Below are 12,629 nucleotides of genomic sequence, written 5' to 3'. Positions count from 1 at the left end.
CAGCGCTACGGCGGCCGCGCAGGAACACGCCGCTCCGCGCGAAGCCGGCGCAGCGCGTTCGCCGCTCCTGAGGGGAAGGAGCGGGGCGCTCGGCGCAGCGGGGCGCGGCGGCGGGTACCGGCGAGCCGCCCCGCTGGGCACCGCCGCTCCCTGTCGGCGGGCGCGGACGGGTTGATCCTTTGAGCGCCGCCGCTCTCCCGCCGGCGCCGCCACAAGTTTGTCCTCCGCGGCCACCGTCGCGCCCCCCTCACTCTCCCCGCGAGCGACTACGGGCGCATGCGCGGCGGAGGCGGCGCGGCTCCAAGATGGCGGCGCCCGGCGGGGAGGCGGCGGGCGGTTTCGCGGCCTGGCTGGCGGCGCGGCTGGAGGCGCTGGGCCTCGACCGCGCCGTCTACGGTGCCTACATCCAGGGGCTGCTCCGCGAGGAGGAGAGCGACGAGGAGCGGCTGGAGGCGCTGCGCGGCGTCCTGGCCGCCTGCCTGGTGAGGGCCGGGCCGGGCCGGGCCGGGGGGTCCCTCTCACCGGCGGCCGGGCCGGGCGGGACGAGCCTCCCGCGGTAGGAGGGCCGGTGCCTGCGGGCATGGCCGCCCGGTCCGCGCCCCTGCGCTTTCCGTCGCCCTGCTGGGGCTCGCCCGCACCCCGGGAGGTGACGAGCGGCCGCGGCCTCGCTGGGCCCGGAGGCTCCGTGGGGGGTCTGGTGGGGAGAACCGCGGGGGACAGGCGGGCGTCGCTCCCCTGAAGCTCTGGGGCGGAGAACCGCCTTCCCCAGGGGGTCCCCGACACCTCCGGGGGCGTTTCTGGACCCTCCGGGTGTTGGGAGTTTATTTGGGGTTTTTTGTTTGTTGGGGAGGGGGGGTTTGTGCCAGTTCTGAGGCTGCTCGACACTTGGGCGGCCGCTGTGGAGCGTGGCTGTTTCCGTGGGGGGAGAAAAGGGTGGATTTTTGTTTGTGCGGAGGACACAGGGTTTAGCCGGCGAGCTGGGTGGCTTCCTGGTAGTGCCCAAGTGCGGTTTCAGAGGCGATTTTAAACAACAAATCCTTTAGAGCGGCTCAACGACGGCTGTGCTAGATGGTCGCCGTTCCCCCGGCAGGTCTCGTTCCTCACAGCACGGTGTTGTCTTCCAGGAGTCAGGCCCTTGGATCAGGCTGGAGCTGGAGTCCGTCTCCCAGCTGGGACAGAGATTAACTGCGCTGCCAGGCGCGTGTGGGCCGAGGCTGGAGCTCTCGGGGGTGGGCAGTGCTTGCCTCTCCCCCGCCAGATTTCTGGGAGAGAGTTAGGAGAGTGCAGAAAAGAATTTCTCTTCAATAGTCATCTGCTTTGGGGGCCGTAGGATTTCTACGGTGTCTGTATCTCAGGATGTTGCATAAATGGATGTTTTGTAGTGTAAAAAGTTCAATACTGAGCGCGCGCTGCTGTTGAATAACAGTCTGCTCAATGACATTCGCTGTTTTCCTCCCAAAATGTCTGTACAGGAGCACAAAACCCAAAGGAACTTGGCTGTTACAATCAGCCTTTTGTTATCGTAGGTAACTATGTAATTCCTTTGGTTCACTGACTGCATGCCATTTTAAATCGGTTTTCCTAAAAGACAGAGCACCTCTTCACTGCCTCCACCGTCCCTTCCCCACCCTGGGGCACTGGTGAGGTAGTTTCTAAAAGAAACGTTAACTGTGCTGTGTAGCTTTGTGCCTAAAATAATAGGAGAAGCAAACAGTGCGTCCTGCTGGCATAGAGGCAGAGCAAAACGTCTTTGGAAAATGCTGTTCTAAAATAGCTGAGGTTAATTAACTTGCTTGTAATTACCAGACTTGCTTCATTTTATCACCAAGGGCAGAGCCCGTGTCTGATCCTTGACCACGCCGGTTGCAGACTCGCAAGCCTGGGGTGGGCCTCGTGTTTCGCTGTGCGTGCTCTCTCCGAGCTCTGGAGGTACGTAGCGTGGTGGCCGTCCCTTGCCCTGCGGTGGGCTGCGTTGTGTTCTGATATTTCCCCTTTTCTCTTTAGTGCCGAGTTACCCTTCTCATGCGCTGCCGCCCGGTTCGAGAACCGGTGTGGGGTTTTCATATTCATGGAGTTCTGGGCTGTCTTTATCCTCTTATGTGTTGCACCACAGCCCTGAGTTTTCTCCGCATTTTCTTTTTTGTGTCACGGTCGCAGCTGACTTTTGCTTCATTTGCAGTTTCAAACTCAGTTTGTTGTTTCTGCAATTCTTGTAAAACCTTTTTGCCTCTTGAACCCTCAGACTTTTTAATTACTTTTTTTAGTCAGTGCATTTTTTTCTTTTTGTGGACTGCGTGCTTATTTCTATATTGACTTTTGAAACAGTCTTTTATTTGGTTAATTTGGGGCCTTGCCAATTGTTTTATCTTTGTTCTATTCACAAATTCCAAGTCATTTTTTTGTTTGTTTTTGACAATCCTCATAAAAATAAATTCCAGGCGACCTCTGCACTCATGTCCGCGGTTCCTCAGTCCTGACAATGTCATGCATTAGTTCCCTGAGTTTATTCAGACATAACCATTTCCAATCAAGAAACTTAGAACCGAGATCTGTTTCTGTTCAGTTCTTCTCTTTAAACCAGACAGATTCCAGATCACTTGTATTTTCCAGAGTTAATTTTTCTCTGTATTTATTAACCTCTAAAACAACACCATTTCTTGTTTCTTTGGGGAATACTAGATGAAGATATTTGTTGTGGCCCCCTCAGCTCCCTGCACTCCACTGCTGTTGGTAGTGTTTGCTCTTCTACGTGGGAAGCGAGTCTCCCCGAGGCACAGAGGTCAGCGCTCTGCTGGAGGTCTCCATCCAGACCACAGTGAGGCGGAAGGGGGCTGCAGCAAATGGCCTGCGCTGCGTGGCAGAACTTCTCTTTGCTTCCTTCCCTAACGGTTTGGTTTCGCCCAGGCTGCCCCATCGCATTTCTTTTCTGTTGTTTCGTTCGTGTCCATTCACACGCTGTCATCTTGGTCTTTTGTTTCTTCCTTTCTCCAGCTCCGAGGCTGTTTTTTCATTGTTTCTGGGATCACTAGAACGTCTCACTTTTGTGTTCTCCCCTCATAGGCCTCCCTCCACCGATACAAATACCCGATCTGTTTCTTATTGTTCAAACCCTCATTAGAAGGTTGTGCAGCTCTCTGCTATCATTGTTAGTCTTCCGCCGTTCATTTTCCTTCCCACTTGCTGCCATTCCTTTATCATCACTTGCCTGATTTTCTTCCTCCTGCACAGGCGCCCAGGGAATACGTCTCTCCCAGCTTCTCTCCTGGCTCAATATAAAGTTGCTTATTGTTCTGCCAGCCTTGATTCCAGTGGGCCAGTACTTGCCCGCTCAGGGGAGCCCATCCATTGAGGAGGATCCTTTTATTATGAGTGTTTCTGGCATTTAAAAACCTTCATGTCTTCCACGTCCTTGAACCATGCTGATTTTCGTTATCTTTTCGTGACTTACTATGTGTCTGAGGGCTGAAGGGTCCCTCCGACTGGCACTTGAAATGGTGTTTCCGTGCACCTTGTTGCTGGTCTGCTCATCCAGCGTGTGTTCCTGTGAGGATCTCGGTGTCATCTCCCGGTGGGAGTGGGGTCAGTGGGTTCTTCCAGACCGAAACCACCCGTTCTTATACTCGATTTTAGCAGATTAGGCATCATCCTGTCCTCTGGATCTACTCTCATTAAAGGCATGTTGATTTCTTAAAACGGAGTCTGATATCAATGGGAATCGCAAACCTTCGTCCTTCTGCTGTTTCTCCGTTTGCAGATCACCTCCTCTCACAGCCTCGAACATCCCACGTGTTTGTCCTTGTAGCGTCTCCTCCCCAGCCCAGGGGCCTGGTTCTGTTGTGTGTGCGGCCCTGAAGCGTGCTCGTGATCTCGGTGCTTGGCCGCGTGGTGTGACGGTATCGGCGCGTGTCAGTTCTCCTGCCATCTGCCTGTTACACGCAGAATTTTGTGCTTCGCTGTTGGAGGCTCGGCGTGGGAGGACTTTATTCTGAGTTGCTCTTTATTTGTATTGGAGCAAAACGTGGAGAGATTTTTGTATACGTTTTTATCTCCTCGTCTGTCCCACAGTTGTGGAGAACTCAACTTTTCTTGCTGTTCCCTGTGCAGGTGAGCTTTGCTCTGCTGGATGGGTAACGTTTTCAGTGACCGTCTGTCCTGGAACTTGAAGGTGCTTTTTTTAGGTACCTAGTGCCCAAGATTTCAAGATGAGGATCGTGAACTTGGTGTCTTTTTGGTGGGAAGTCTGTGCGCAGGGGTTTGGCGTGCTCGTTACTGGATGCCTGGCTGTGAAAGGTGGGGAAAGAGGCAGACGGCGGAGGTCTGGTTCCTGCACGCCTATATGAGAAATTCTTTTCTGGGCAGAGTTTATCAGGTTTTCTGCCTCTCAGAGCTAGCTTTTGGCTTAGGCAGGGTAGGCGATGGGCAGGGCTAGCAGTACAGCTCTAGTAAGAGGTCACCACTGCTTTGCTGCCTGATTTGTCCCTGCTTGAGTGCAGTGCTGCTGCCCCAGGAGAGCAGGATGACCGCAAGGATTTGCAGGCAGCGCCCGGATCTAGCCACAGCTGCGGCGCACCGGCCAGACCTGCCAAGGTGCAGGGGAAGGGGACGTCTCAGTCCCAGCTGGCTCATTCCTCAGGTGTCCCTGGCCAGCTACTTTCCGTTTGATATCAGCTCTCCTCAAGCCCCTCTGCCTCCCTGCTGTGGGTTTTTCCTAAGCTGTGGGCAAACCCGATTTAGCATTAATGAGCAAAATAAATACAAAAATACTGAAACTTCCTGCCCGTTGTACACATACATCTTCCCAGTGAAGTGCTCCCGGCTGTAACACTTCAAAACTCTTCTTTTTTTATCAGGATCATGTTTCTTGCCTGGATGCAGCTTCTGTAACCTGAACTCACATGTTGGGCAGTTCTTGCAGAAATGCTGTGACCCCCTGTGCTGAGATGTGGTGATGTGTCGCCTGTCTACTGCTGGAACTTGAATTACGGTGTTGATCAGTCCCCCGAGAAGTTGTATGTAGGCACTGGGGAGAGAGCTAGTCATGGTGGAGCTCCACAAGAGAAGGATCTGGTGATGGGAACACTGCCCTGTTGCTGGTTGGGTGCGTTTCCTTTCTCCCTGCAGTTTAGTCTTCCTCAGGAATAACAACAGTGTGAATGCATTCCACTGCCACCTCTAGGTCGTGTTTAAAGCTCCAGGCAGGTCAAGGGGGACGAGAATATCCCTGCTGGTGGGAGGAGATGGTCTGTCATTACCACCAAAGTGCTCTCAGCTCCGCACTGGCCCTGACCCATGTTTTATCCAGTCTAATTTATTCACTTTAGGAGGTGGCCTTTGAGTAGCTTCTCCACAGCCTTGTTCGAGAAGAAAGACAACACTGGGCAGTAGATTTCTAGAGCGAAGATACCCCGAGTGCCTTTCCTTGGTGTTTGTAGGGCTGTTGCACCTAGAGAGCCAGCCGCTGTGAAAGCAGCCCGTGTGGTTAGAGCTGTATCACGTCAAAAGGAAACGGCCGCGGCATCACCTGGCGCGGCGCCGAGCTGTTGGGCGGCAGCCTTGACACCTTGTGTTTGCCGAGCGGGTCAAGGCATTCTCTAGTCCTGAGCTGTGTCAACCAGTAAGTGCATCGCATGACTTGTATCGTCCCAGGTTAACAAAAGTCGTGCGTGTGCATTGAACGAGCAGATTTCGTGGGAAAAGCTGTATCGCTTGAGCTTATTGCTGGGTGTTCAGATTCTTTGCAGCTGGTACTTTTCATATCTGATTCGTGCTTGTTTAAAGCAGACCAACTTTGTTCCAAGACTGAGAAGTCTCTTTTCCCTTACTAGGAAGAAGATCTCTTAAACGATGTTTGCAGGGAAGTAGTCGAGAAGTGGTCTGAATCTCAGATTGTTGACGCCAAAGAGAAAAAAGAAGGTAGTGTCGCTGCTCGGTGTGCCTTTCCTTGTGGTATGAGTAATTTGCAGGGCCTTACCACGATGAGAACTGTGTGTTCATCCTGTTAGGAGTTAAAACCAACGCTGCTAATATGTTTGCAGATCTGACTTGCTTCTCATTGACATTGCTGCTTATTTACTGTTTTGTCTTGAAATATGAAATGAGGATGAGTAGTTTCACTTTTGGCTGTCCCCAGCATTCTGCTGCTCTTTGGGTTCATAATCCTGCAGAAGAAAAGCTCTTTTTTTTTTTTTTTTTCTGTAGGATTTTTTCAATTTCCTTTCGCAAAACACCTAGGGCTTTCTCTCCGTTCAGTGCTAACAACGTAGCGATGGCAGCTAGCACTCTGATGGTGGGTGCAGTTGTTATGGTATAAAATGCCTGTGCTGCTTCAGTTTATGCTAGTTTGGAAAGCAGGTGTTTTTGTACAACTGCACCTGGAGGGCTGTGCTGTCCTTCTGCTGCTGCTCACCCCCGTACACATCAGGAAAGCATCCTTATTCTCCTCTTTCAAAATCTTCTCTTAAAACTGTCCTTTTTTTCCATAAATGCTTCTAGGGGGGGAAGCTCTGTGAGGCTGCTGCTGCTATACTAATGCTGCTCCTTTCCCAGTCACGTATATAGTCCCACCGTTTCTTTGTACCCTCTCTGAATTCATCCCTCGTCTTCAGCTGTCGGCTCGGGAGCGAAGACCTCCGTCTTGTCCTTGTTCATCGGGGGAGGCTTGTTCTGGTCATTGAGCAGAGCTCTGGAGGACAATAAAGTCATACGCTGGAAAGATTTTGCTGGTGGAAGCATACTGCATGGATCAATTAGTAATCTTCCAACTGCACGGACCTAACCGTAGCCTGTGACAATGTAACATCCCTTTTGGCTAAATCCTGCTTTTTGTTTGCTTTGCATTGTTGGTTCTGGTTGCAAACAGAATATTGGCACCGACTGATGTCATTCTAGTTCTCCCAGTGAGCCTTTATCATGAGGCCTGCGTTTATATAGTGCTTTTCTTGTCTAAACCTCAGCATTTCACAAATATCACTCACCTCCTCTTCGTAGATGAGGCAGCTGAACGGGCAGCGGTTCAGTGGCTTTCCCCAAAAATTCATTGAAGCGTGTCCTTGGCCTTTGGCTGGGGACGGGGAAAAGTTACGCTATTCTGTGCATTAAATGGAACAAATCCCTCTTTTGGGGACAAGTGATTGGAATTGCTGGAGCTGCTGCTGGACTCTGCTGCTCACACCATTGGCTGCCCACAGGGATTTTTCTTACTCGTCACAGAAAGAAGGTAGCAGAATGTGTCTAGGTTGTTAGAAGTGCAAGGATTTAATTATTTCACTGCGGTTCCATAAAAGGATAAATCCCCAATGGAGTCGATATCTACATAGAATAACAGAATCCTGAGGATAAGTTATTAAAAAAGTAAAAAAAATTTGGTGTCAAAAGCCAGATGTGATTTTAAGAAATGGGCAGCAGAACTTCAGTGTTAACAGATAAATCAGCTCTTCGTTTCCCTAGGTAGGTAGAAAAGAAAGAATATTAAACAGATCAGTCACTTTGGGTTTTCAGAATTTCTATCTGATGTCGTTTAAAGTACGTAGTTAAACATATTTAGCCGCTTTTAACCAGAAGAGCATGCAATTTGGAGTAAAATGGATTTTCATTAGCCAGAGTCTTACTGATTTCAAAGTTTCATTGTGAAACTTCCCTTGCTCCAGGAAAAATAGCGTCTGATCGTGGCTGCGCGCAGCACGGGAGGAGAAGCTGGTGTCACATCACCGCATCAGACGCCGCGCTGGCCCGAGCCGCCTCCTTGGTGGCTCTTCAGCAGCTCCTGCTCTCTCAGTCCTCAGATTGAATTCCCAAAAACGGCCGGCTCGCTGCGCTCTGTGTGTGGCAGCACCGCTAGTGAGAAGGCTCGTGGGAGGAGGGTGAGGGATATTTTTGGGCGAGACTTCTCCCTTTAGCTCGGTGCATTTGTCCCCAGCGACAGCTGCCTCCCTGCAGGTGGGACACAGCCTGCGACAGCGGGGCGGTGCCTTTTGGGGACTGCAGATGTGGGAAGCGGCGGCGTGTGGCGTCTGTCGGCTGGGACTTCGCTGCCACGTCTGCGGGGACTGACTGATGCTCTGACTCTTCTCCTTGCCAGATGAGATCCAAGCCATCGCCAGCATGATGGAGAAGCAGGCCAAGATTGTGGTGAAGCCAAAGGAGGTCTCCCAGGAAGAGAAGCAAAGGAAAGCTGCCCTCCTGGCCCAGTATGCCAACGTGACGGACGAGGAGGAATATCCTTTTTCTGACTCAGTCAGGACTCGGTGCTTTGAAGGACAATGTTTATTAAAAATCTCCTAAACCAACGCCTTTCCAGCTTTGCAGTGGTTAGTGGGGAGAATTGGGGAAACTTTTCAATCTTCCTTCTCCACCATAAAATAACTTCCATGGAAGAGACCATGGAAGCTCCTAGCTTGTGGAGTGCTACGAGCAGACGCTCCTTTGAGGATGTTTCTCTGCCATTTCCACGCTCCCCACCACCACGTGCCTGGCTGGGTAGGGTTTGCCCGGTCCAGGTGTGTTGCAGAAGAGGAGTGAATCACCTCCCGGTAACTCTGTGCACGGTAGTTAACATATTGAATTTCTCTCTTGCTTTCTGACGAGAAATCTGCTGAAAAGATCCTTTTTAGAGAGAGTATGAGTAGAGTGGGAGAGTTTAAAGTTAGCTCGTCGTAGCGCTGAAGAAAAAGCTCTTCCTTGAAGAGCAAAGTTGAATAGGAGGGAATTGTACCTGGCACTCGAGCGGCACGAGGGAGCTGAACGTGGGCTTTTGTGCTTGCCTGGTCTTTGTCTGCATGGGTGTTTAGCTGCTTCTCGTGGCTTGATAAAATTGTCACTTGACATGTTTTGAGTTAAGTGTGACTGTACAGAGGCACAGGTTCTTTACTGATGTCCATATTTCCTTAATTCTCTCACTGGCGAGGATGAACAGAATGGATCGATTGCGACAGCAGTAAATATTGGATCAGAAAAATGTATCCTTTGAATTCTCAGTGACCCAGGCTTTTTGGAAGGAAGGCAGTTTCCACGGTGAGTTTCCCATCCTTCCTTATCCGTGTCGGTACTCCCTGTTTCTTTAGGGCCACCTTTTACGTTTGGTGATTCATTTTTCTTTTCGTGTAGCCTGACCTTGTTCGTAATGAAAAGTTAGAGGTCCCTCTGCTCCCTGCGCTGTGTGCACAGCTGAGACTGATCCTGTCATTCTCTTTTCTGTCCTCTATTCCTTCCTTCCCTCTTCCACCCTCTCTGAAGCTTCACAGAACATGCTATTAGTAAGGATAATTCTCCCAGAACATCAGCTTAATGTTAACTGGTGTCCAGAGAGGTAAATCATGTCAGGAATTATTAAAAGTGCAAGAGATACAAAACTGCTGTGAAACTCATGAGGCTGTGGTGCAGCTGAACTTTAATGGTGAGCAAGGACTGATATCCCACAGTTTTCTCAACACAATAATTTGGGACATTCCTTGAGCTCACCAGCTGGCAGGTTTAAGATGGAAGCAGGTTTTTATCACATAGTTAAAAAGTGAAACCTAAATTATTCTTGACCCTGTATTACTGATGGTTAGGAGGAAGAGACGGTGGAGGAGACACCCACTCGCGCTTTCTGATGCTCTTCCCAAAGTCGCTGCAGAAGGGAGGACATGAGACCGTGGCGGACCCGTCCGCTCCCACGTCTGCAGCACTCCCCGCGGCCGGCGGGACGGGGAGAGCTGCCCCAGCTCTTCCCACCCCGCTAGCTGGGGCCGTTGGGGAGCTGGAGGGGACGCCTCGCACCCGCGGGCCATCAGCTCCCTGTCCCGGGGGTGTCAGCTGTAATCACAGTGTCGGCAGTTACATACACATGCGTACGTGTGTGTGTATGTAAAAACATACATGTCGTATACGCAGCTGTAGTGAATCCACTCGAGGAAGCTGTACCATATGTATTGTTTTTCTTCCTCTTAGGTTTGTAGAGGTTTTACAGAGTTTTTTACATACCAGTCTTAAGAACCTGTAGGCAACTTGATTTTTCTCAGAAAAATCCTTTTCTAGGGAGTGTGCATTTACTCTACATGACCTCTCTATTTGGGAAAACAAAGAGATATTCCTTTTTCTGTCTCCGTTCCTCATTTCTCATTCCCAAATTCCTTACCGGCTTGGCGAGGAAGCTGAGGTGGGAGTCAGAAGGTGAAGGGGGAGGTAGGATAAACCAGCCCGTGTGCTAGAGCCAGTGTCTGGGTTAGAGCCAAAATACGTCTGCCGAGCAGAAGCTGTGCCACTTCAGCCAGTGTTCCTGCCCTTAACACACCGCCAGCGCTGTTCCGAAACACAAACGTGGAGGATGTCTTGAACGCCAGGAAGCTGGAACGGGAGCTGCTGCGAGATGAGTTCCAGAAGAAGAAAGAGCAAGATAAACTCCAGCGAGAGAAGGATAAGCTAGCCAAGCAGGAGCGGAAGGAGAAGGAGAAGAAAAGGACACAAAAAGGCGAGCGGAAGCGATAGCTGGCGTTTTCCAGTCGGACTATCAAGGGATAACATTAATTGCGAATATGGTGTGTGTTTAAAAAGCAGCAGAAATTCTGGGCACGTGGCTGGCGAGTGGTTCTTTGGAAGCATTTATTTTCTTTTTTTCCTTTTTTTTTTTTAACATAGCAGAGAGAAATTTCAAGCACCTCTTAAGCTCGAAGTGTGCCATGTGCTTGTGGTGTCAAATGTCCCAGTGGGTTATTGTGGCCAATGTCTGTACCAAAGAACGGTGAAGTGATTATGTCCGTGTTTTAAATCGATCGATTTTTACTTCTAACCACCTCAAGCAAAGCAAAACAAGGTGTAGGAGAGGGCTTCCAAGCTGGCTGCGTCCTCCCGCCGGCCTTGACCTGCAGCAACAGCGTGTTACGATGTGAGAACAGAGCAGAGCCCCTTTCTGACGTGTAATTAAGGACATGCTGCTACAGGGCGAATGTGAATTTATTTACACTAGCCTTGAAAAATGTATTTGCAAATACATGTATTTATGCTGCCAAGAACAACGCGACGTCTTCGTTCTGGCTGAGCTGGGAGAGCGGGGTTTGGAGCTGACCTCAGCGAGGCTGCGTGCTGTTCTGCAGCAAGAGAAAGGAAACGTTATGAAATATAGATGAGTTGCAGCTATGAGACTGCATCACCCACGGGCTCTCGGTAAGGGAAACGCCGCGCTGATTTGAGCATCAGCCAGAGCGGCAGCAAATCGGTCAAGCCCTGACACTGTTTTAAGACTTTATGCTGGTAAAATGGTGCTCCCCGATGATTCGTGAGGGGGAACGTCGACTGTTATTTCTACGGCAGTTGCCAGGGCAAATACTTTAACGCAGGCTCAGCCCTGCGCAGCTGTAAGCAAGTTGGATGCGCTGGCTTTACAAGCCGGTTGCTCTCACCGGGCACAACTGCAATCGGGAGCAGCCTGTGGGGGCTGAATACTTCTCTCGCCCCCGAAGGGCTTGTTACCTGCTGTTTCCAGCTGTTTTCGTGACGGTGTCGCCCGCCTCTGGAGAGAAAAACATCAGTTTCTGTAAACTGAGTGGACCTGCAGCATTTTCGGGGGCGCGGGAGGAACCGGCATGCCTCGCCCCTGCGCTGCTTCGTGCTCTGGCCGCCGTGTTCGCTGGCGAGGTGTGCTCCGGGCAGCAGGCGGCTCCTGAGCTGCCGACGGTACCTGTCCCCAGCGCCTGCTTTCAGCGCCAGCCTGATTAAAGGGTCATGCCTCCTGTTTCACTAGCTGCTGCAAGTGTGAGTATCTAGCTGCTTTATCTTTGGACTTGAAAAATAAAACTGGTTGGCCAAGAAGTGGGTTCCTCTCTGTCTGAATGAATGTCGTGGTTAGCGATTGCGGTGCCCGACGGTGTGGTGTGGGGGCTCCCCTCCCCGTGTCCTCCGTTTCCCCTTACCCAGCTGCAGTATTTCTGAGGGCTGACTGTTCCTGCTCTGTCATCATTTATTCACACCTCGTTTCCCGAGGCTGCAGTGCCTCCCTCGCCTCTTCCCCGGGGCCTTGCAGGATGGTGAACGAGCCGAGCTTGTCCCCAGGGCTGGCTTCCCGTCCAGCCTGGGCGCTGCGGTGGATCCTGGCTGCAGCGTTGCGGTTCAGGGTGGTTCACGCAGCTGCCGGTGCGTGGGACCGCAGCGGGACGGGTGCTGCGGTGCGTGGGACCGCAGCGGGACGGGTGCTGCGGTGCGTGGGACCGCAGCGGGACGGGGAGGCGGGGGGTAGCTGGCGAGGGAGAAGGGTGTCACAGCAGCAGCGCCGCACAGGGCTGCTCGAAGCCCAGCACCGTTCTGTGTCCTGGAGCCCTTCGCACACCCCTGGGCTCGAGGCTGGGTGAGGGCGCTAAGCCGTGGCTCAGCCCCCGTGCCGGAGGCAGCCCTGGCCACATGTGGGTTTCAGGAAGCTGCCGGTTCTCCAGGGCGATCCAACACTTCCATGCGCACCTCAGTCGCTCTGGGAGCAACAGCTGCCCTCGCTGGCAACAGTTTCGGTGTTTTCCTACATTCCAACGCTGGGCACCAAGACCTCTGCGCCCTGGCACTGATCTTCCCCAAACCTCTGCTTCCAAGCAGAAAGCAAGCTGAGGGCTGGAGCGTCCCGTCTGCATGGGTGCCGGCACACCAGAGCCTGTGACAGCTCGTTTTTG

General features: G+C 51.9%; 1 protein-coding gene across 1 annotated transcript; it reads left to right on the top strand.

The window, feature by feature from the left end:
- The first annotated feature begins 274 nt into the window (after positions 1-274).
- CCDC43 (coiled-coil domain containing 43) lies at positions 275-11,784 on the top strand. The gene is made up of 5 exons (XM_075171170.1): positions 275-482; positions 5,826-5,913; positions 8,078-8,213; positions 8,896-8,954; positions 10,277-11,784. Exons 1-5 carry the CDS (start codon positions 306-308, stop codon positions 10,462-10,464), a joined length of 648 nt encoding a protein of 215 aa, XP_075027271.1. The 5' UTR covers positions 275-305; the 3' UTR covers positions 10,465-11,784.
- Positions 11,785-12,629: the final 845 nt, after the last annotated feature.

This window comes from Calonectris borealis, chromosome 22 (genome assembly GCF_964195595.1).
Source record: "Calonectris borealis chromosome 22, bCalBor7.hap1.2, whole genome shotgun sequence".
Taxonomy (NCBI): domain Eukaryota; kingdom Metazoa; phylum Chordata; class Aves; order Procellariiformes; family Procellariidae; genus Calonectris; species Calonectris borealis.
Note: the sequence above shows the minus strand (reverse complement) of the source record. Positions and strands in the feature narration are given on the sequence as shown.